This window comes from Symphalangus syndactylus, chromosome 20 (assembly GCF_028878055.3).
Source record: "Symphalangus syndactylus isolate Jambi chromosome 20, NHGRI_mSymSyn1-v2.1_pri, whole genome shotgun sequence".
Taxonomy (NCBI): Eukaryota; Metazoa; Chordata; class Mammalia; order Primates; family Hylobatidae; genus Symphalangus; species Symphalangus syndactylus.
Window position 1 is genome coordinate 44,835,046 of NC_072442.2, and position 23,375 is coordinate 44,858,420.

Genomic DNA, 23,375 nt, shown 5'->3' on the forward strand with positions numbered 1-23,375 from the left:
GGGGGAGGCTATCTCCCTGGCCCAGGGCAGCTGGAACCCCACAACTGGGAAAGCCAGTCCAGAACCCCAGGAACACTCTGCAGGAAGGGCCTCAAGCAAACATCCCCAAGCAGTGGCCCCAGTTCCAAAGCCTCTCAACAATCCTAAAATGAGGTTCCCAATCCCTGGCCCCCTCCTTTTTTCCCTCTTTCCCCAACACAGAGAAGACAGCATCTCCCCCTGCTGGGGGGAGCTGGAAAGCCAGCCAGGAGGCGGGGCCCATTCCACAGGCCCACTCAGGATGCCCCTCCTGGCCAGGGCTCAGCAGTGGCTCTCAAGCTGCCGGCCTCCTGCGTTGGTGGACACGTCCAGCTCCTCCAACACTCCTGTCAGCTCCCGCAGAGGTAGCTGCAAGGGAAACTCAGACCACCAGCGTCTGGAAAGGTAACCCAATAACTTCATCTATCCTGGGTTGATTATCACATTTCCCTGCAAGGGAAAGAAACCCCAAAGCTGGGAAAAATCCTTTCCAAGCCACCAACAGATGCCTCTAGGCAGCTTCAATTCCCTTGGCCAAGAGTTAGACCCCAGCCCCATGGGAAGCAGGTACTGCAGATGGCTCCTGGACAGGTCAGCGTCACAACTCAGAGGAAAGAAGCAGCTGGCACTACTGCCCGACATGGCTGAGCTTGCTGGGGTAGTGTCCAGCCAAGATGCACGAAGGACAGATGAGGACCCAGGCCTCTCCTTTCCCTTCGCCATCCAGCCTCAGAGGGGCAAGCAAGAGGGCAGAGCTGGGGAGCCCACCCATCCCAGCCCCTAGGGCCTGAATGAGGGCAAGGGCAGAGGCAGGAATATCTGAAGGAGAACAGCAAACCCTGCAGAAAGGATGATGGGGAAGAAAATGTGGGGTGGTCTGGATTCCTCCCTGATGCTGTTTCTGTACAATCCTGCAAATGGGTATTCATCCTAGGCCCTAACTGCCCTATCTCTAAAAGGAGAAATATCCACCCACCCCTACATAAAAAAGATGAGGAGTATGATGGGCGGTGGAGAGCTAAAGTTGAGCAAGATGGACCTTTAACACTGTACAGAAGGAGACAGCCTAGGAGCAGGAGACGACGGCCACTACTCTGACCACACTGCCCCAGGACCCTCCTGGGAAACTGCTGAGGGTCCAGCTCAGGCCACCAGAACACAGCCTCACAGGCACATATCCAGACCCAGCTGCACATCAAGCTGCCTGGAGTCCCCCCAACAGACTATTTCTGGCAGCACTGGACAGGGTCCTAGGAACAGAGAGGAACAGGAAATCTCAGAGTAAAAGACCCCAGGTTAGCGATCTACCATATGAAGGGCCCAAGAGGAAGAGAGGCAGTCTACCTGGACTCAGAGGAGAGCCGAGACTCCTCTACACACATCACCCCACTCCCACCCAATGCCACGCACCCACACACGGAGGTTAAGGCCCAGTGCCCTTGTAAACCTCCACTAAGAAAAAAATATGGAACACAAACATTCCACTAAGTAAAGAAGCCACCACCACAAAGAGGAAGCTGAGCATTCTGCTACAGTAAAGAAATTCCTCCAACATCATCCCAGACTGCCCAGAGAGATTAAGAGATACACACTCCCCCCTCAGGCCCGCCTGTCTGGGCTAGCAGGGGAAGGCGGAGCTGGAGCTGAACACCCCTAAGTTGAGAGGGCAAGCATGGGGGGCAGAGTAGGACCCATTGCCTTCCCAGGACCAGACCGGACCATTGATCCCTCGATTCCCAGGTCTACCTCATGGGCCCTTTCTTGCAACACTTCTCCACTCCTTACCCCCTCATCCCCTTATAGCTCAGATAGTAAAGCTCAGCTGGCCTGGAAGGGATGGAAGGGAAACCCACACAGCCCACTGCATCCAAAGCTACCCCAGGGTGCTCTTCTCCAACCTCCCAGCTCTTACCCGACTCGTTGGGAGAGTTCATGCCGGCTCTGGGCCTGCAGGAAGCTGGCGTTGGGGGCTGGGACGGGAGGGGGTGGAGCTGCGGTGATGTCAAGAGAGACAGACGATAACAGACAGACGGGACGGGAGCCCGGGGCCGCCGTGCCTCTAATGCCCATCCGAGGCCATCCTTCGGGGCGAGGCAGTCAGGCACTCAGAACGGCATCCCTGGGGAGAGATGGAGCAGGGTTAGAGGCCCCTAACTCAGGAATCTGAGAGTCGAAGGAGACCTTGGAGCTCGTCAGTTTGTACCTGGGGATGAGGGATGAGAGGGAGGGATACCTGCCCACAGCCAGAGTAGAAATCAGCAGAACTGGATAGACCCTGGTTTCTTATCTTACTAACTGATGAGGCTCCCAGAGCCCAAGGGATAGGAAATGGCTATGGTGGCCAAACCCAACAGACCCCTTTTCAGGTGAGTGTCTACTGCCAGGTGGGGAGACCCTATAGACTCCCAACAGTGCCTGCCATGGGACTAGGTGTGCACCAAAGGAGAAAGTGCAGGGGGGGCTTCTGATCTCTATCCATAGCAGTGGGGAGATGCAGGGCTGATCTACAGTCTCTGGCAGAAGTGAAGGCAGAAACTGGTATCCCAGCCTCCACAGCCTAAGCTGGGACTTCTAGGGGTCCTCTCCCGACTTTCTGATCCTTGTGCCACCCAGCTCTGGAAATATGGATGTGCTTCTGTTTTGGTCTCCCCCAATTCAACAACAGACCAGGACAAGAGCTTCTCTTTCCAGGAATTGAGAAAGTCAGAGACCTCTCCATCCCAAATCTAGTACCCTTGGCCTGGCAGGCGCAGGGCCCAAGCCCAGCACTTTGTGTATATTGTACAGGTTGTGCTCTGTGTAAGGAGGTCTGGCCCAGGGAGATATGAAATCCAGCCTGTGCCCTGCCTGCCAAGCCATGGCCTGACATGCTGAGTCCACCCAAAACAAGAGACGATTTTTTCCCAGTTTGTACAAAAGCAACAAAAGGCCCAGCAGTAGCCCTGCTGAGGCCAGTATAGTAAAGGAGGAGGTATTACAGGACCACGGCTTTGCCAATCCATGCCCACTCCTCCAGTTCTCCCCCACAGTTAGTCCTCAAGCCTCAGACACTATGCATACAGCCACCTGGCCCATCCCTAAACAGCCCACGATCCACCCCAGACATGATCTCATTCATTTGCTTCCAAATGAAGGCAGGCCCTCCGATACCCAATGAAAGCGAGGTAGCAGGAAGCCAACAGAGGAGGCTGTGAGCTGCTGCGAGTTTAAGCCCTAACTCTGCTCCCCAAGCCTCGAACCAGCAATCAGCTCTGCCCTGCCTTGACAGCCCCACCTCCTGGCAGGATTAATTCTCAGTAAGCCTTACATTCTCATCAGATTCCCAAGGGTGGGGTCCATTTGGAACCCAGAAGCCCAGAAGCCAGCTATGGCAGAAACACAAGAACGTGAACACACATGCGCACGCATGCACACATGCACACACGAGACCTTGAGGTCCCAGGCTTGCTGCTGGGACCACAGGGCTTGGACTCCATGGCTGGAGAAAGGTGCACTCAGATTGGGTGGCAGAGTTGAAGGGACTAAATTGCTCCTGACAGGCACAGGTATGGGATTAAGACAAAAAAGGCTGCGCAGGCAGGGCTGAGGCCAAGCTCAGGAATGTGGCAGGTAGGGCTGCTGGTGCTCTGGCAGGGCCCACGTGGGCAGGCAGTTCAGCCTGTGCCCACACCAAGGCTGGCACCCAGTCCTGCTCACACCCTTTCCCGTGGGCTGGGGAACACAGGTTCAGAAATTCCCACGATTCCCAGCAGGCCTGAGTAGCCCAGCCCATCTCCACAGTGAGAGGCACCTCCACAGCAAGGTGCTCAGAAGGGGCACAGCCCCAGTGGCACAGAAACCAGGTTAACCCACCCACTCTCTCTCTGGGTCTTAACGGTGCTGATTCTCACCCCTGAGGCAGAAGAGGAAGGGAGCAGCTCCTTGAACTCATGGTGGGCTCGGGACTCAGCTACGTCTGCTCCTCCCCATCCTAAAAAATTCAGCAGGATCCCTGGGCCCCTGGGCCCTGTCCACCTGTAAAGAGTGTCTGCCAACACCCGCATCAAGTCTCCCAAGTGAACCAGAGCCACAGGCTGAGCCTCCCTGAGAAACAAAGCAGTGTTCACGGTCTGATCGGGACAAGCACAGATTCCTGTCTAGGGTGGAGCATGAAGGGGAGAAGGGGAGCCTGATGTTTAAAACCTGAGCTGTTTATTCCCACATCTGCCAGAGAAATCTGTTGGGTCTCAGTGGGCAGTCAGGGACCAGGAGCTGTGTCCCAGATGACCTAACACTTGGATGCCAAACCAGGGAGCGGCCCAACTTCCAGGACATCATAAGCAGGCAGACCCCCTGCCCACCCCACTACCTCACACCAACTCTTTCTTCCAGACAGACCCCTACCCCACTCCAGGATCCAAAACCACCTCCCACATCCAGCCAAGACAGCCGGACAAGGATGAATGAAGGAAATGGGCTGCATCTCATCCTACAAGCTCAGGGCTGAGCCTGGAGAAGTAGGGTGGAAACCCCAAACTCTGGCAAAGGGTGAGAGGAGGAGGGCAGACAAGTGAGGGGCACATGCTACAAAGCAATGCTCCAAAGGCCATAGGTTCACAATGTTACCCTGTAGAGATCTTGTTCTTCAAACAACTCCCTCAAAATTCCTGGGGAGTCAGGTGTCCCTTGAAGACCCACTCTGGAACCTGGAGTCCAGTACCACCACGCAACCCCCTCCCAACACACCTGCTCTGGCCCCAGGCCAGGGTACCCCCTAGGTCATAGGTGACAGGGTCAAGCAGTGTGAACCAAGTCTTGGGAGTCTGAGGTTGTTTCACTCTACCTCAACAGCTTCATCAAAAAGTTACAAACTGGCCAGGCGTGGTGGCTCACGCCTGTAATCCCAGCACTTTGCGAGGCCAAGGCGGGCGGATCACCTGAGGTCAGGAGTTCCAGACCAGCCTGATCAACATGGAGAAACCCTGTCTCTACTAAAAAAATACAAAATTGGCCGGGTGTGGTGGCGCATGCCTGTAATCACAGCTACTCAGGAGGCTGAGGCAGGAGAATCACTCGAACCCTGGAGACAGAGGTTGAGGTGAGCCAAGATTGTGCCATTGCACTCCAGCCTGGGCAATAAGAGTGAATCTCCATCTCAAAAAAAAAAAAAAGTTACAAGCCAAGACATCCCACCCAAAGGTCAAAAGCACTAGGGACTTATCTTGACCCCTCCTGACCATGGCCACAGCCTACCACTTTCCTCAGCCTCTGAGAGTTTCTGTTGCCTAGTGCCTCCCCCAAGCTAGGCCAACAGAAGCCTGGAAGGATCAGAGCCATGAAGGGTGGCTGACTTGGATGTCCAGGCCCCAAACCAGGGAAAGGGGAGGGTGACAGGGAAGGAAAAAAGGCACCAGGCTGACAAATTCATTTTTGCAATCGGCCCATTTCTGTTTGTCTGCTCAGACGCAGCTCCAGGCATCTGCACAAGCCAGATGGAGGAGGCTGCTATTTCTAGAAAAAAAAAAAAAAAAAAGAGGGGGGGTGGTGAGAGGGGAGGAAGGGAGGAGGCGGAGGCAGAGTGCAGAAGACGGGGTCTGTTTGCCCTAAAACCTCAGGCAGAATGATACCCTCTTCCCAGCACTACCAGACAGGGTCCCCATTCAAGAAAGGGCTGGGGCTGGGCATGGGGTGAGGTGGGATGGGGAAGAAGAAAGGCAGAGAAAGTTTAATTAGCTAAAGTCGGCTACAATAGGCCCCCTCACGGGCTACATCAGGTTTTCATTCATGAGCAAGCTACAGTGCTCCAAAAATGCCAAGAACCACCCCCCCTTGCTGTCTCCCCCTTCCCCCCCTACCGCCACCAACAGGAGTGCGTCCTCTAGCAGGCTGGCTGAGCCTAATGCTGTGTTCCAGACATCCCTCCTCAAAGGGATGTGAGTAGGAAGAATTAATTATTAAAGAGCAGCTGGTACTTCAGCACCGACTGCACTACCCCCAGCTCCTATAGCTGATCCCCCCTCCCCCACTATGCGGGAACACAAATGACCCCCGCCCAACATTCCCAGGCCCCATTTCTAAACACACAGTTAAGATGCCACCCCTAGGGAAGGGAAAGCAAACCTTTGTCTCTACAGCTACTTGGGGTGGGTGGGGCATGTGAAACTGCTGCCCCCCTCCAAATTACATGATCTAGCCAAAGTAGGAGAATATATTGGAGAAGAAGGGGAGGCTGGCACAGAACTAACATTTCCTCCATCCTTGCCCCCAAGTAACCCACACCTGAGATCTGTCTCTCTGGTCTCTGGCATGCCCACATTCCCAGGACAGAGTGGAGATACTGGGGGCCCATTTCTCTAACTCAGAGACCCCTACTGCTTTGTCAAGAAAGCCCAGATCCAAGTTCAAGTGAAGAGAGGGCAAAGAGAGAAGTCAAGAAAAGACGAAGGAGACAAACCAAGATCTCCCCAAGCTTTGTGTTTAGGGAGGGAGAGGAAGGAGGGAAGACTAGAATGAAGAAGGAGGCAGCCCCCAACATGGCTCATCCACCATCCAGCCTAGCCAGCCTAGCCCAGCCCAGCCCAGCCCAGCATCTCAACAGCCAGCATAGGCACAGGGTGCCTAGGACTGGGGAGACTGAAGACCATGCCTGCCTGCCTACATCCTCTGAACCTAAGAGGAAGCCGAAGGCAGGACCCAGACCCAGACTGCAATCCTGCAATCCTGCAAGGCATCTGTCTAGGGGTCCCTCTGACCAAGACTCCTGGATCTCACCCTCCCCGCCACCTCCTTTTGTTCCCATAATCTGGCTCCATCCTCCCCTCCCAGTTGGACACTGAACCCAATCATCACCACCTCCCCAAGTTCCAAATCTAATTCCAGATCCCAAAGGCATGGTGGTCACTGACAGAGTGATGGGTCCCTTTTGCACCCTCCTAAAAGCAACTGCAGCTGTTACCTTTCCTCTTTAGAGACACACCTCATCTCAGAAGAGGTATCAGTCAGGGGTATCAAGTGGTCATCTCCTCTCCCAAAGGAAGCACCCAACCTCCCCACTTCAACAGCCCCCACCAGGCTCCCAGATTAATTACTTACACCCAGCCAGTTCTCATCTTCCCCAGGGACCCAGGGAAGGGTGGGGTGGAGAAGCTGACTCCCCCAAGTTAATAAGGCACTGGTAGTGCCCCCGCTTCCATGAGATACAGACCCGGGATGAAAAATGGGGGGCATCCACCCAAGACAAGAAGGAGTTGGGGGGGAGCTCCATTTCATCTCCTAGCTCTCGCATCCTGGCTCCAGGGTGTCAGACAGGAGAAGAGGGTGGGAACAAACGCAGTAACGCCTCACGGGAGACGGGGTGAGAATAATGGAAGCGAGAAGTAAGGTGGACTCCGCAGTCCCCCTCCTCATGCACGGAAGTCAAGGACATAAAATCAAGGATGCGTTCGTAGCTATGGGGAGAAGCGCTCTGGGTGGGCAGCACCCCTCACGTCACAGTACCAAGAAAGGGGTGTCCAGCGAAGAGGGGTCTGCAAAGAATCCGGGTGCAAGGCTCAAATGGCTCTGCAACGCAACATGCGCCGCCAGAGAAGGGGCAAATCAGACAACCCCGGCCGGTCTCCGAGCCATTTGGGGGCGCAGGGCGCGGGAAGGCGGGCCCCTCCCTTACCTGTAGGGAAGGCGCCCCTGTCTGGGAGGAGCAAGGAGGGGCGCGCGCAGCAACCCCGATGCCCCGCTCACGGGCTGGCGATGCTCCCGGGGGGCGCCGGCTGGCTCCCAGGGCCAGGAGGAAGGAAGGGGGGCGCGGAGCGCGGCGCGCGCGCGGGGAGCCCGCGGACAGAGACAGCAGGAGGAGGGGGCGCCGCCTCGCGTCCCGGGGGCCGGGGAAGAGGGATCTGGGCCGGGGCGGCGCGCTCACCCGCTGCGGCTCGAGCTCCGGCTTCGCGGGCGGCGGCGGCAGCAGCGGCGGCGGCAGCGGCGGCAGCACCTCCTCGACGGCTCCTCCATCTTTGCGGCGGCTCCTCCGGCTCCGCTCGCCGCCGCCACCAACAACAACATTCGGAGACGTCACTCCCGTCACGTGACCCGACCCGGAGCTAAAAATAGACCCAGACCCCCAGCCCTCCCGCCTTCCCCATGCCCGCAGCCACCACCAACCCCTCCCCTGCCTCTCGGCCCTCCCCGCCGGGCGGGGCCAGCGACGCCATCGTGACAGCTCCTTAAAGGGCCAGTGCCCAGCATAGGGTTGGGCCGAGACGGGGTGGAAGGGAAGGGATCGGAACCCAGCGAGTAGGAGTGGAAAGATCGTTGCAGGGGCCGAGTATGGATGCTGGGGCTCAACCTTTGGATTGTAAAAGTTTCCTCCTTGCGCTCCCAGGACTTCCTTTTCAAACCGTGGATGGTGCAATCGTCGCTTGCCTAAGCTGCTCCCCTGACGCGCCCTCCCGCGGTCGGGGAGGGGACGTGGGGATAGATTCCCAGGGGCTGGGAGGGCCACCGCAGCCTCTGCAGCGGGGCCTGGCTGGGGGTGGATGGTTCGGACAGGTCTCGAACTCGCCAGCTCTGACCGCACACACTGCATCCGTGCCAGGGAAAGAAAAGCCTGGGAAAGGCCAGGGTATGGCTGTAACAGTCCAAGGCCTTCAAAAGGGCAGACCAGCAGACCAGGAGCCGGAAAGACTTCCCTGACTTTGGTGCCATCCACGCTACATCTCCTCTTGGTACACAGTATGAACATGTTTAATTAGACCTAGACAATTTGTCAATGACCCAGCAATTCCACTAACAAAAATGTATTCCAAATAAATAAACGTTATGTTAAAAAATGAACATGAGATTGTTTGTAATGATGTGAAAAGTTGAAAACAACCTAAATATCCATCGATAGGGAATTGGCAAACAAAGCAGGAGACATTCATTCAGTAAAATATTATCCAGACATTAAAAGTTTTGGCCGGGCGCGGTGGCTCACGCTTGTAATCCCAGCACTTTGGGACGCCGAGGCGGGCGGATCACGAGGTCAGGAGATCGAGACCACGATGAAACCCCGTCTCTACTAAAAATACAAAAAATTAGCCGGGCGTGGTGGCGGGCGCCTGTAGTCCCAGCTACTCGGAGAGGCTGAGACAGGAGAATGGCGCGAACTCGGGAGGCGGAGCTTGCAGTGAGCCGAGATTGCGCCACTGCACTCCAGCCTGGGCGACAGAGCTAGACTCCGTCTCAAAAAAAAAAAAAGTTTTATAGGGGACCGGGCATGGTGGCTGCTCATGCCTGTAATCCCAGCACTTTGGGAGGCTGAGGCAGGCGGATCACCTGAGGTCAGGAGTTTGAGACCAGCCTGGCCAATATGGTAAAACCCCGTCTCTACTAAAAATACAAAAAATTAGCCGGGCGTGGTGGCAGGCGCCTGTATCCCACCTACCCAGGAGGCTAAGGCAGTAGAATCCCTTGAACCTGGAAGGCAGAGGTTGCAGTGAGCCAAGATCGTGCCATTGCACTCCAGCCTGGGCAACAAGAGTGAAACTCTGCCTCAAAAAAAAAAAAAAAGTTTGATAGGGGCCAGGCGCATTGGCTCATGCCTGTCATCAATCCCAGCACTTTGGAGGCCGAGGCAGGAGGATTGCTTGAGCCCAGTTCAAGACCAGCCTGGGTAATATGGCGAGACATTGTCTGTATTTTAAAAGAGAAAAGGCCGGGCGTGGGCCGAGCACGGTGGCTCACGCCTGTAATCCCAGCACTTTGGGAGGTCGAGGCGAGTGGATCACGAGGTCAGGATGTCGAGACCATCCTGGCTAACACAGTGAAACCCGTCTCTACTAAAAATACAAAAAATTAGCCGGGCGTGGTGGCAGGCGCCTGTAGTCCCAGCTACTTGGGTGGCTGAGGCAGGAGAATGGAGTGAACCCGAGAGGCAGAGCTTGCGGTGAGCAGAGATTGCACCACTGCACTCCAGCTTGGGGAACAAAGCGAGACTCCGTCTCAAAAAAACAAAAACAAAAACAAAAGAAGAAGAAGAGGCCAGGCGCGGTGGCTCACGCCTGTAATCCCAGCACTTTGGGAGGCCGAGGCGAGCTGATCACAAGGTTAGGAGATCGAGACCATCCTGGCTAACACGGAGAAACCCTCTCTACTAAAAATACAAAAAAAAAAAAAATTAGCCAGGTGTAGTGGCGGGTGCCTGTAGTCCCAGCTACTCGGGAGGCTGAGGCAGGAGAATGGCGTGAACCCAGGAGGCAGAGGTTGCAGTGAGCCGAGATCGCACCACTGCACTCCAGCCTGGGCAATAGTGTGAGACTCCGGCTCAGGAAAAAAATAGCCGGGCGCGGTGGCTCATGCCTGTAATCCCAGCACTTTGAGAGGCTGAGGCGGGCGGATCACGAGGTCTGGAGTTCGAGATGAGCCTGACCAAAATGGTGAAACCCCGTCTTTACTAAAAATTCAAAAATTAGGCGGGCGTGGTGGTGCACACCTGTAATCCCAGCTTCTCAGGAAGCTGAGGCAGAAGAATCACTTGAAACCGAGAGGCGGAGTTTGCAGTGAGCAGAGATGGGGCTATTGCACTCCAGTCTGGGCGGGTGACAGAGCGACATTTCGTCTCAAAAAAAATAAAAATAGGCCGGGCGCGGTGGCTCACGCCTGTAATCCCAGCAGTTTGGGAGGCTGAGGTGGGCAGATCACGAGGTCAGGAGATCGAGACCATCCTGGCTAACATGGTGAAACCCCGTCTCTACTAAAAATACAAAAAAAATTAGCCGGGCATGGAGGCGGACCCCTGTAGTCCCAGCTACTCGGGAGGCTGAGGCAGGACAATGGCGTGAACCCGGGAGGCAGAGGTTGCAGTGAGTTGCGATAGCGCCACTGCACTCCAGCCTGGGCGACAGAGAGAGACTCCGTCTCAAAAAATAAATAAATAAATAAACAAATAAGTAATAAAAAAGAAGAAAAAAAATTTTATAGGTCTATACTGACCTGAAAAAATGCCCGTGATATATTGTTTTCTTGAAAATCAGGACTCAAACAAGTATTACTGAATTGTTCCATTATTATAAAAACAACAAACTAGATTCATATGCCTGAGTATATGTGTATATTAAAAAGCCTGGCCAAGGGCCAGACTTGTGCTCACGCTGGGGGGCTGAGGTGGGAGGATAGCTTGAGCTGGAGAGGTGAGCTAACTAAGAACACACCACTGCACCCAGCCTGGGTGACGAAGTGAGATCCTGTCTCAAAAAAAAAAGCCTAACCAAGCATGGTGGAATGGTGGCACACACCTGTAGTCCTACCTACTTGGGAGGCTGAAAAGGGAGGATTAATTGATCCCAGGAGTTCAAGCCCAGCTTGGGCAACATAGAGAGACCCCATCTCTAAAAAAAAAAAAAAAAAAAAAAAGGAGGAGGGCTGGGCGCGGTGGCTCACGCCTGTAATCCTAGCACTTTGGGAGGCCGAGGCGGGCGGATCACGAGGTCAGGATATCGAGACCACCCTGGCTAATAGGGTGAAACCCCATCTGTACTAAAAATACAAGAAATTAGCCGCGCGTGGTGGCACATGCCTGTAGTCCCAGCTACTCGGGAGGCTGAGGCAGGAGAATCGCTTGAACCCAGGAGGTGGAGGTTGCAGTGAGCCGAGATCACACCACTGCACTCCAGCCTGGTGACAGAGAGAGACTCTGTCTAAAAAAAAAAAAAAAACTGAAACAAAAAAAGCCTAGAAGAATAAATACCAGAATGTTTGTCTTTACTTTTTTGTCTTACTTATTTATTAATTTTGAGACAGAGCCTCATTGTATCTCCCAGGCTACAGTGCAGTGGCACGGTCATAGCTCACTATAACCCTGAACTCCTGGGCTCAAGTGATCCTCCCAACTCAGCCTCCCAAGTAGCTAGCACTACAGGTATGCGCCACTACATCCAGCTAAATTTTTTTTTTTTTTTTGCAGGGTCTTGCCATGTCACCAAGGCTGGAGTGCAGTGGCGCCATCACAGCTCACTGCAGCCTCAATTTCCCAGGCTCCAGCGATCCTCCTGCCTCAGCCTCCAAGTAGCTGGGACCACAGGTGGTGCACGCCACCACACTCAGCTAATTGTTGTATTTTTTGTAGAGATGAGGTTTCCCTGTGTTGCCCAGGCTAGTCTTTTTTTTTTTTTTTTTGAGACGCAGTCTCACTCTGTCACACAGGCTGGAGTGCAGTGGCATGACCGCGGCTCACTGCAACCTCTGCCTCCACGGTTCAAGCGATTCTCCTGCCTCAGCCTCCAGAGTAGCTGGGATTACAGGTGCAGGCCAACATGCCCGGCTAATTTTTGTATTTTTGGTAGAGACAGGGTTTCACCATGTTGGTCAGGCTGGTCTCAAACTCCTGACCTCGTGACCTACCTGCCTCAGCCTCCCAAAGTGCTGGGATTACAGGCGTGAGCCACTGCACTCGGCCGCTCAGGCTAGTCTTTTTTTTTTTTTTTTTTTTTTTTGAGACAGAGTCTTGCTCTGTTGCTTAGGCTGGAGTGCAGTGGTGCGATCCCAGCTCACTGCAAGCTCCGCCTCCCGGGTTCATGCCATTCTCCTGCCTCAGCCTCCCGAGTAGCTGGGACTACAGGCGCCCGCCCCCACACCTGGCTAATTTTTTTTGTATTTTTAGTAGAGACGGGGTTTCACCGTCTTAGCCAGGATGGTCTTGATCTCCTGACCTCGTGATCTGCCCACCTCGGCCTCCCAAAGTGCTGGGATTACAAGCGTGAGCCACCGTGCCCAGTTTGTTGTTTTTTTTTTTTGTCTCACTCTGTTCCCCAGGCTGGAGTGCAATGGTGCGATCTCAGCTCACTGCAACCTCTGCCTCCCGGGTTCAAGCAATTCTCCTGCCTCAGCCTCCCGAGTAGCTGGGACTACAGGAGCGTGCCACCACACCCAGCTAATTTTTGTATTTTTTTGGTAGAGACGGGGTTTCACCATGTTGGCCAGGATGGTCTCGATCTCTTGACCTCATGATCCACCTGCCTCGACCTCCCAAAGTGCTGGGATTACAGGCATGAGCCACTGCGCCCGGCCTAGGCTAGTCTTATACTCCTGGGCTCAAGTGATCCGCCCATCTCAGCCTCTCAAAATGCTGGGATTACAGGAGTGAGCCAACACTCCCGGCCACTCCAGGGGATTTTACTGCAGCTGGTCCTTTCCTCATGTTTGGGGAAAAAAAAAAAGAAACACCCAAAGTTTCTACGTGATCTGATCCCTGCCCAGTCATCTCTCTTTGCTTAGCTTTCTGTACTCCCGCCATGTGACTTTCTCTCAAACGATGTGCTCTCTGCTCTTCAGGGCCTTTGCACAGGCTGTTTTTATCTTTCTAGAATGCCTCCCTCCCTTCTTCTCTTTGCCTGGCTAACTCTTACTCATTCATCAGAGCTCTTTTTTTTTTTTTTTGAGCCAGGGTTTTGCTCTTGTTGCCCAGGATGGAGTACAATGCCATGATCTCGGCTCACCGCAACCTCCATCTCCTGGGATTAGCAATTCTCCTGCCTCAGTCTCCCAAGTAGCCGGGATTACAGGCACCTGCCACCACGCCCGGCTAATTTTGTGTTTTTAGTAGAGATGAGGTTTTTCCATGTTGGTCAGGCTGGTCTCAAACTCCCAACCTCAGGTTATCCGCCTGCCTCAGCCTCCCAAAGTGCTGGTATTACAGGCGTGAGCCACCGCACCCGGCCATCAGAGCTCATTTAAATATCACTGAAAGAGGTCTTTCTTGGTCCTTTAATTAGAATAGATCCTCTTGTTATATATGCTTTCATCAACCCTGCTAATAATATGTAAATATATATTTATGGCATTATGGTTCATTGTCCGTCTTGTCCTCTAAATTACAAACTTCTTTATTATTATTATTATTATTTTTTGAGACAGTCTTGCTCTGTCACCCAGGCTTGAATGCAGTGGCGCAATCGTGGCTCACTGCAACCTCTACATACCAGGTTTAAGCGATCCTTGTGCCTCCGCCACCAGAATAGCTGGGATTACGGGCATGTACCACCACGCCCAGCTAATTTTTGTATTTTTAGTAAAGACTGGGTTTCACCATGTTGGCCAGGCTGGTCTTGAACTCCTGACTTCAGGTGATCCACCCACCTCAGCCTCCCAAAGTGCTGGGATTACAGGGGTGAGCCATCACACCCCACTTTAAACTATAATGAAATTGGCTGGGCGAGGTGGCTCACGCCTGTAATCCCAGCACTTTGGGAGGCCGAAGCAGGTGGATTACCTGAGGTCAGGAGTTCGAGACCAGCCTGGCCAACATGGTGAAACCCCGTCTGTACTAAAATACAAAAATTAGCTGGGCATGGTGGTGCTCGTCTGTAATCCCAGCTACTCAGGAGGCTGAGGAAGGGGAATTGCTTGAACCAGGGAGGCGGAGGTTGCAGTGAGCCAAGAACATGATATTGCACTCCAGCCTGGGCAATAGAGTGAAACTCAGTCTCAAAAAAAAAAAAAAAAAAAAAAAAAAACATAATGAAGCTTTGCTCTTGTCACCCAGGCTGGAGTGCAATGATGCAATCTCAGCTCACTGCAACCTCCACCTCCCAGGTTCAGGTGATTCTCCTGCCTCAGCCTCCCGAGTAGCTGGGATTACAGGCACCCACCATCATGCCTGGATAATTTTTGTATTTTTTTTTTTTGAGACGGAGTCTCGCTCTGTCACCCAGGCACCCAGGCTGGAGTGCAGTGGCGCGATCTCAGCTCACTGCAAGCTCCGCCTCCCGGGTTCACGCCATTCTCCTGCCTCAGCCTCTCCGAGTAGCTGGGACTACAGGCGCCCGCCACCACGCCCGGCTAATTTTTTGTATTTTTAGTAGAGACGGGGTTTCACCGTGGTCTCGATCTCCTGACCTCGTGATCCGCCCGCCTCGGCGTCCCAAAGTGCTGGGATTACAAGCGTGAGCCACCGCGCCCGGCCAATTTTTGTATTTTTAGTAGAGACGGGGTTTCACCATGTTGGCCAGGCTGATCTCGAACTCCTGACCTCACGTGATCCACCCGCCTCCGCCTCTCAAAGTGCTGGAGTGGTGCTCCAGCGGTGGCATGCGGTGGCATGAGCCACCGTGCCCAGCCAACTATAAGCTTCTTGAACACAGAAACTATACATCTTCGCCCAGCACAGTGCCTGGAACAAAAAAAAGAATTAATGAGCATGTGTGGAATGAAATGAATGAGTGTTAAAAGATTAAATCAAGCTGCTCACCTTCCACCTGGACAATGGACTCTGTGCAGAAATGGCATCCCATGGAGTCACCCCACATCACTCCAAGATAGGGGTCCTCCTGCCTCCTTCCTGTAATGATAGCATTACCTATTTGTTTGTTTTGTTTTGTTTGAGACGGAGTCTTGCTCTGTTGCCCAGGCTGGAGGGCTGTGGTGCAATCTTGGGTCACTGCAATCTCTGCCTCCCAAGTTCAAGCAATTCTCTGGCCTCAGCCTCCTGAGTAGCTGGGATTACAGGTGTGCACCACCATGCCTGGCTAATTTTTTTTTTTTTTTTGAGACGGAGTCTCGCTCTGTCGCCCAGGCTGGAGTGCAGTGGCGCAATCTCGGCTCACTGCAAGCTCCACCTCCCGGGTTCATGCCATTCTCCTTCCTCAGCCTCTCGGAGTAGCTAGGACTACAGGCGCCCACCACTACACTTGGCTAATTTTTTTGTATTTTTAGTAGAGATGGGGTTTCACCGTGGTCTTGATCTCCTGACCTCATGATCCGCCCGCCTCGGCCTCCCAAAGTGCTGGGATTACAAGCGTGAGCCACCGCGCCCGGCCGTATTTTTTTAGTAAAGACAGGCTTTCACCATCTTGGCCAGGCTGGTCTTGAACTCCTGACCTCATGATCTGCCCGCTTCAGCCTCCCGAAGTGCTGAGATTACAGGCGTGAGCCACCGTGCCTGGCTGGCATCACCTATTTGTTATTGCACTTGCACAGTCTTTCACCATCTTCTGGCAGTTAGGATGAGTTGGGTTGGGATTTTGCTTTCATAAGGCTTGTGCTTTGTCTCCCCAAATGGATTATGAGCCACTTGAGAAAAGAGATAAAATCATATGTCTTTTTGCCTTTCTAGCACCTAGCATATCACCTTGCACATAGTAGGTGTTCAGTAAAGGTTTGGGGACACTGGAAGATTCCAGAATTTTCTCTCTTGGGATCTCAGAACATGGGAAAAGAATCTCCCCCTGTAATATGACAAATGATGATCAATAACTGCCTCTTGGAGCACATTGGCTTGGCACTTCCCATTTTACAGATGAGGAAACGGAGACTCAGGGAAGCTTAATAATTGCTTGCCCAAAGTCTGGATCACCTGAGGTCAGGAGTTAGAGACCAGCCTGGCCAACATGGCAAAACCCCATCTCTACTAAAAAAAAAAAAAAAAAGTTAGCCGGGCATGGTGGCACACACCTGTAGTCCCAGCTATTTGGGGAGGCTGAGGCAGGAGAATTGCTTGAACCTGGGAGGCAGAGGTTGCAGTGAGCTGAGATCGCACCACTGCATCCAGCCTGGGCAACAGACTGAGACTCCGTCTAAAAATAATAAATAAATAAATAAATAAATAATTGTCCAAAGTTACAGAGTTTCTACAAGCAAGAACTGGGGATCAAACCCAGGTTTCAGTGGTCGGGCGCGGTGGCTCACGCCTGTAATCCCAGCACTTTGGGAGGCAGAGGCAGGCAGATCACAAGGTCAGGAGATCGAGACCATCCTGGCTAACATGGTGAAACCCTGACTCTACTAAAAATACAAAAAAATTAGCCAGGCGTGGTGGCAGGCACCTGTAGTCCCAGCTACTCGGGAGGCTGAGGCAGGATAATGGCATGAACCCGGGAGGCGGAGCTTGCAGTGAGCGGAGATCGCGCCACTGCACTCCAGCCTGGGTGACAGAGCGAGACTTGTCTCATGAAAAAAAAAAAAAAAAGCCCAGGTTTCTGTGTTCCCTAACACAAGGGACAGGGGCTGATGAAGCTGGACTCCCAACCCCAGAGCTTTAGTCTTCTTCTCCGGAGGTCTCTGAGATTATCATGTCCATATCCCAGTGGCCGAATGTCCCAGAAGTTACAAAAATGTACCATATGGGGCCCTGATAAGTCTTCAGATTTCCTCTTCTCAGGTAAGTGGGGGCTAAATAATTCAGCATGCATTTGTCATGTTTCTTGAGTACCTGTGAGAGATGCTGAGGATACAGAAATGATTCTGCCTTTAGGGAGTCTCAAGTTCCTTACAGAAAACATAACTGTCTTTTGTCGTGAGTCCCTAGGGTGGGCAGATATCCTTGCCAGGACCATTCACCATGGAAACAGGGGTCACGGGACTGTCTCCTTCACCACCACCTCAGTTTCTCAATGTAGAGTGAGCCTGCAGATGGGATCTAGAAGCTGGCTGGAGAGCTTCTGACGCTGGGAACCAGTGGTGAATTTGGCCTCTTGGTAGAAGGAAATAAATCTCAGAGAAGAGCCAGATATTTAACCGATAGCCTGACAGATGGCAGCATGATTGGACTTTGCAAGGGGGTAAGAAGAGGAATGAGTGTGTTCAGCAATGCTGCTAGGCCATCCAGGAGTTGCTACTCCTATCTGGAATCATGAAAAAAGTCGTAGGCCAAGTGCAGTGGCTCACACCTGTAATCCCAGCACTTTGGGAGTCCAAGGAGGGGGTGATTACTAGAGGCCAGGAGTTTGAGACCAACACAGTGAAACCTCGTCTCTACTAAAAAATACAAAAATTGGCTGGGCGTGGTGGCTCATACCTGTAATCCCAGCACTTTGGGAGGCCGAGGCGGGCGGATCACCTGAGGTTGGGAGTTCGAGACCAGCCTGTCCAACGTGGTGAAACCCCGTCTCTAATAAAATTACAAAAATTGGCTGGGTATGGCAGTGCACACCTGTAATCCCAGCTACTCAGGAGGCTGAGGCAGGAGAATCGCTTGAACCCAGGAGGTGGAGGTTGCGGTGAGCCGAGATCATGCCATTCCACTCCAGCCTGGGTGACAAGAGCGAAACTCTGTCAAAAAAAACAAAACAAAACAACAACAACAAACACACACACACACACACACACAAACAAAAGTTATGCCCGGCGCGGTGGCTCACGCCTATAATCCCAGCACTTTGGGAGGCCGAGGCGGGTGGATTACTTGAGGTCAGGAGTTCAAGACGAGCCTGGCCAACTGGGTGAAACCCCATCTCTACTAAAAATATAAAAATTAGCTGGGTGTGGGGCCGGGCGCGGTGGCTCACGCCTGTGGTCCCAGCACTTTGGGAGGCCAAGGTGGGCTGATCACGAGGTCAGGAGATCGAGACCATCCTGGCTAATACGGTGAAACATCATCTCTAAAAATAATAATAATAATAATCAGCTGGGTGTGGTGATGGGCGCCTGTAATTCCAGCTGCTTGGGAGGCTGAGGCAGGAGAATCACTTGAACCCGGGAGGCAGAGGTTGCAGTGAGCCAAGATCACACCACTGCACTCCGGCCTGGGCAACAGAGCGAGACTCAGTCTCAAAAAAATAGATAAATAAATAAATAAAATACAAAAATTAGCTGGGAGTGATGGTTCAGGCCTGCGGTCTCAGCTACTCGGGAAACTGAGGTGGGAGGATTGCTTGAGCCCGAGAGGTGGAGGTTGCAGTGGGCCAAGATCAGGACACTGCACTCCAACTTTGGCAACAGAGTGAGACCTTGTCTCAACAAAAAAAGAAAGAAAGAAAAGTTATGAGGCCAACACAATGCTAGGTACTGTGGGGAAGGCAAAAAATAAAAACAAACAAAAACAACAGGACAGGAGGTAAGAAAATCTGGGTCTTAGGGATAGAGACAACTCTGTGCTGGAGTGCTGTTGGATGAGTCATTTGCCCATAGGGCCTTGGTCTTATCTGGAAAATAGGACTTGAACTTCTGTTCTCTGAGGTCCCTTTCAGTTCTGACACTTCATGAGTCCTAAATTAGATATGATGGCAGATATGACAATGTCCAGCATGGAGCTGGGTGGCAAAGTTTAAGCTGGACCTTCATTCCTCCAGGATATTCAAGGTCCAGTCCTGCCCTTGGGCTGTTTACAATAAACTCTGGAGACAGAAGAGAGTTAATTTCCTGGCAAACAATCCATGTGCCCTAGGCACAAAGTAAAGGCAATATCATTGAGGATGACTTATGCAGAGTGCAATGAAAACTGAAAATTGCCCCTAGGATGCCTGGGTTTGGCCCAGGTCTCCGTGTGTGACCCTGGGCAAGTCCCTTCTCTCTGGGCCTCTGTTTCTTTTTCTTTTTCTTTTCTTTTCTTTTCTTTTTTTTTTTTTTTTTGAGATGGAGTCTCGCTCTTGTTGCCCAGGCTGGAGTGCAATGGTGAGACCTCAGCTATCTGCAACCTCTGCCTCCTGGGTTCAAGCAATTCTCCTGCCTCAGCCTCCCGAGTAGCTGGGATTACAGGCACCTGCCACCACACCTGGCTAAGTTTTTATATTTTTAGTAGAGATGGGGTTTCACCATGTCGGCCAGGTTGATCTTGAACTCCTGACATCAGGTGATTCACCCACCTCAACCTCCCAAAGTGCTGGGATTACAGGCATGAGCCACCACATCCGGCTTCTGGGCCCCTGTTTCTTTATGATTAGAGGGTTGGACTGAATTTCCTTCCTTCCAGCTGGAGACTTTTCTAGGTGGTTCAACAAGGTGAAGTTGAGAAGGAAGGATGGAACAACAACTTTTTCCTCCTTTCCCTCCTTCCTCTGACTCCTCTGGGCTTGAGGGACAAGAAACCAGTTTCAGGCCAGCATCCACTGTGCAGTCTTGCCTGTTTGAGATGTTTAGGGGGACAGCAACAGGCAGGGGCCTTGGCTAAGTCACCACTCATCTGAGCCTCAGTTTCCCTGTCTGTAAAAGGGCATGGTTGGATAGATGACATCTGAGGATTTTTCCAGCTCTGCCAGCTAACTCTAGAATTGGATCTCAAAACAAACAAACAAACAAACAAACAAAGGAGGACCTGGCTAGAGGTGAGAGCCTCAGTCATTCCTCACCTGAGAGCCCTACCTAACCCTTGACACCTTCTGTCCCTTTTCAGGCCTCCCACCTCCTGCCTTCCTGGCCCAGAGATCAGGAGCAGGCCACTGTCTCTACACTCAGCCATGGCCAACCCTGAGGAAAGCCAGCAGAAACATGGCTCCTAGAACAAGCTGTGAGTTTGTTTAAAAATAAAGACTATTATGGGTGCAGCTGCCACCGTTTGTCATGGCGCCTAAAAAAAATAAATGATTTTTTATATATGTAGAGAGAGCAGAGTAAAGCTGTCAGTCTGCTGGTCTGTAGATCCCATATCCACCAAGAGCTGCCATCAGTAGCCAGCCACCTGCTAGAGGACAGCAGATGACCAGGAGGCCTGGCACACAGTTGGGACTCCAGGACAGGCTTCTCAGCCCAGCTCCCTCCAGGTTCCTAGAGTGCCCCACAAGCCTTCTTACCCCTCCCAGCAGCAAAAAAAGCAGAAGTCCAAGGAGATGGCTGAGAAGGAAGCCTACCCTCTCTCCTACCTCCCTGCTGGGACGTGGAGCTGAGGCCCAGGATTTTCTGGACTCGACAGAGTTCCTGCCTGCCTGCTCAAGAGTCAAGGCCACATGGCCGCAACAGTGCAAGTGGCAGTGGTGGTCGATCATGTCCCACATGTCTGCAGGTCATTCCAGAGTGCCCAGAGAATGTTGGGAGGGGACAGTGGGAGCCCATGTACCTGCCCTCAAGGAGCTTTCCATCCTGTGGAAGCAACATGGCCACATGAAGCAGGGTGGAGCAGAGTAGGAGAGAGGTGGCCGGGAAGTTTAGGCAAATCACTTGCCCTCTCTGAGCCTCAGTTTCCCTTCTGTGATTAGAGAGGTGGACCCTGTGATTCTGGAAGACCTTCTGAGCCATAAGGTCATGAAATGATAGTGAACAATACACAGTGAACTTACAGGCTATGTGGAGAGGTATGGACTACTGGCACCCCAAAACTCACCCAAATGCCTTCCCTCCAGCCTGCAGTTTTGGGTTAACGTACATTTTGCACATCTTTTATTGTAATCATTTATTGAATGACTTCCTTTCAAAAGACTGTCACATATATTATCATTGTCATAACAACTCTGCAAGGTAGATATTATGTACTCCATTGTATGGATAAGGAGACGGAGGCTCAGGGAGCTTAAGCAGTCAATAAGTGACAGGACCCAGACTCTCTGGGTGTGTAGCCACATGGGGTCTCCCCCAAACAGGCAGAGACAGCCTGAGGACCCAGAACACCCTGGCAGGAAGTCCTGCATTGATGGTGTGTGGAAGGCACTTTCCATCATCCTCCAACAGCAGGATTTCTGGCCCATCCATGATGACATACTTCTGCCCAGCAGACACAGAAGCAGATATAATCCTCCCCAAAACTCCTCAGTGTGGCCATTATTATTATTATTATTGGTTTTGTTGTTAAGACAGGGTTTTCTGTTGCCCAGGCTGGAGTGCAGAGGCATGATCACGGCTCACTGTAGCCTTGACCTCCTGGGCTCAAGTGATCTCCCTGCCTCAGCCTCCTGAATAGCTGGAACTACAGGCACATGCTTCCCCACCTGGCTAATTTTTATACTTTTTTTTTTTTTTTTCCGACAGAGTCTTACTCTGTTGCCCAGGCTGGAGTGCAATGGCGCGATCTCGGCTCACTGCAACCTCCGCCTCCCGGGTTCAAGCGATTCTCCTGCCTCAGCCTCCCAAGTAGCTGGAATTACAGGCATGCGCCGCCACGCACAGCTAATTTTTATATTTTCAATAGAGACCAGGTTTCACCATGGTGGCCAGGCTGGTCTCAAACCTCTGACCTCATGTGATCTGCCCGCCTCGGCCTCCCAAAGTCCTGGGTTTACAGGCGTGAGCCATTGTGCCCGATGTTACACCTGATTTTTACAATTTCCTTATTTTTTGTTTTACAAACTTTTTTTTTTTTTTTTTGAGCTGGAGTCTCGCTCTATCAGCCCAGGCTGGAGTGCAGTGGTGCAATCTCGGCTCACTGCAACCTCCGTCTCCCGGGTTTAAGTGATTCTCCTGCCTCAGCCTCCTGAATAGCTGGGATTACAGGCGTGCACCACCATGCCCGGCTAATTTTTGTATTTTTAGTGGAGATGGGGTTTCACCATGTTGGCCAGGCTGGTCTCGAACTCCTAACTTCAAGTGATCCACCTGCCTTGGCCTCCCAGAGTGCTGGGATTACAGGCGTCAGCCACCGTACCCGGCTGTTTTTACAAACTTTTTAAAATGGAAAAATACAGAACACATCACAAATTTTTGTGTCATCCTTGTGCAGGGGCTATGGCATTCTTCTGTATATGGGTCCTATTTTAGTATACGTGCTGCCAAAGCAAGCACACAGTCTGATTTTTGATGTAATATATCATGAAAATACTCCCATGGCATTAAATCTTCCACATCATTTTGTGTGGCTGCATAGTATTCCATTGTATTGTTTTATCGTAGTTTCTTTGCTTTTTTTTTTTTTTGAGACAGAGTCTTGCTTTGTCACCCAGGCTGGAGTGCAGTGACGTGATCTCGGCTCACTGCAAGCTCCGCCTCCCGGGTTCACGCCATTCTCCTGTCCCAGCCTCCCAAGTAGCTGGGACTACAGGCACCTGCCGCCACGCCCGGCTAATTTTTTGTATTTTTAGTAGAGACGGGGTTTCACTGTGTTAGCCAGGATGGTCTCGATCTCCTGACCTCATGATCCACCTGCCTCGGCCTCCCAAAGTGCTGTGATTACAGGCGTGAGCCACCACGCCCAGCTGTAGTTTCTTTACTTGATGCTGTTTTGACGGATGCGTCAGTTGTTTCCAATTTTTCCATTTTAAATAATGCTGTGGGCTAGACGCAGTGGCTCACACCTGTAATCCCAGCACTTCGGGAGGCCGAGGCAGGCAGATCTCCTGAGGTCAGGAGTTTGAGACCAGCCTGACCAACGTGGAGAAACCCCGTCTCTCCAAAAAAAAAAAAAAATACAAAATTATCCGGGCGTAGTGGCACACACCTGTAATCTCAGTTACTCGGGAGGCTGAGGCAGGAGAATTGCTTGAACCCAGGAGGCGGAGGTTGTGGTGAGCCGAGATCATGCCCATTGCACTCCAGCCTGGGCAACAAGAGTGAAACTCTGGAAAGAAAGAAAGAAAAAAAAGGAAGGGAGGAAGGAAGGAAGGAAGGAAGGGACAAGCAAGTTGTGATGCACATTCTCTTTTTTTTTTTGAGACGGAGTCTTGCTCTGTTGCCCAGGCTGGAGTGCAGTGACTCCATCTTGGCTCACTGCAACCTCTGCCTCCTGGGTTCAAGCAATTCTCCTGCCTCAGCCTCCCAAGTAGCTGGGATTACAG

General features: G+C 52.3%; 1 protein-coding gene and 1 non-coding gene across 15 annotated transcripts in view; both read right to left on the bottom strand.

The window, feature by feature from the left end:
• The window catches only part of HDAC5 (histone deacetylase 5), a 45,640-nt gene extending 37,569 nt beyond the window's left edge, over positions 1 to 8,071 (bottom strand). For 5 of the 14 annotated variants that reach the window (XM_055256235.2, XM_055256232.2, XM_055256238.2 and 2 more), the window contains exon 1: positions 1,931 to 2,094. In XM_055256235.2, coding sequence (XP_055112210.1) covers positions 1,931 to 1,952 — 22 coding nt within the window. In that variant the 5' untranslated portion in view covers positions 1,953 to 2,094. Of the gene's footprint in view, positions 1 to 1,930; positions 2,138 to 7,912 lie in introns of those variants that run through there. The other 9 variants (XM_055256224.2, XM_055256228.2, XM_055256223.2 and 6 more) reach the window with 5 other exon arrangements.
• Positions 8,072 to 22,279: 14,208 nt separating this feature from the next.
• Positions 22,280 to 22,386, bottom strand: LOC129470803 (U6 spliceosomal RNA). The gene has a single exon (XR_008653331.1). It is a non-coding gene; the product is annotated as a U6 spliceosomal RNA (small nuclear RNA).
• Positions 22,387 to 23,375: the final 989 nt, after the last annotated feature.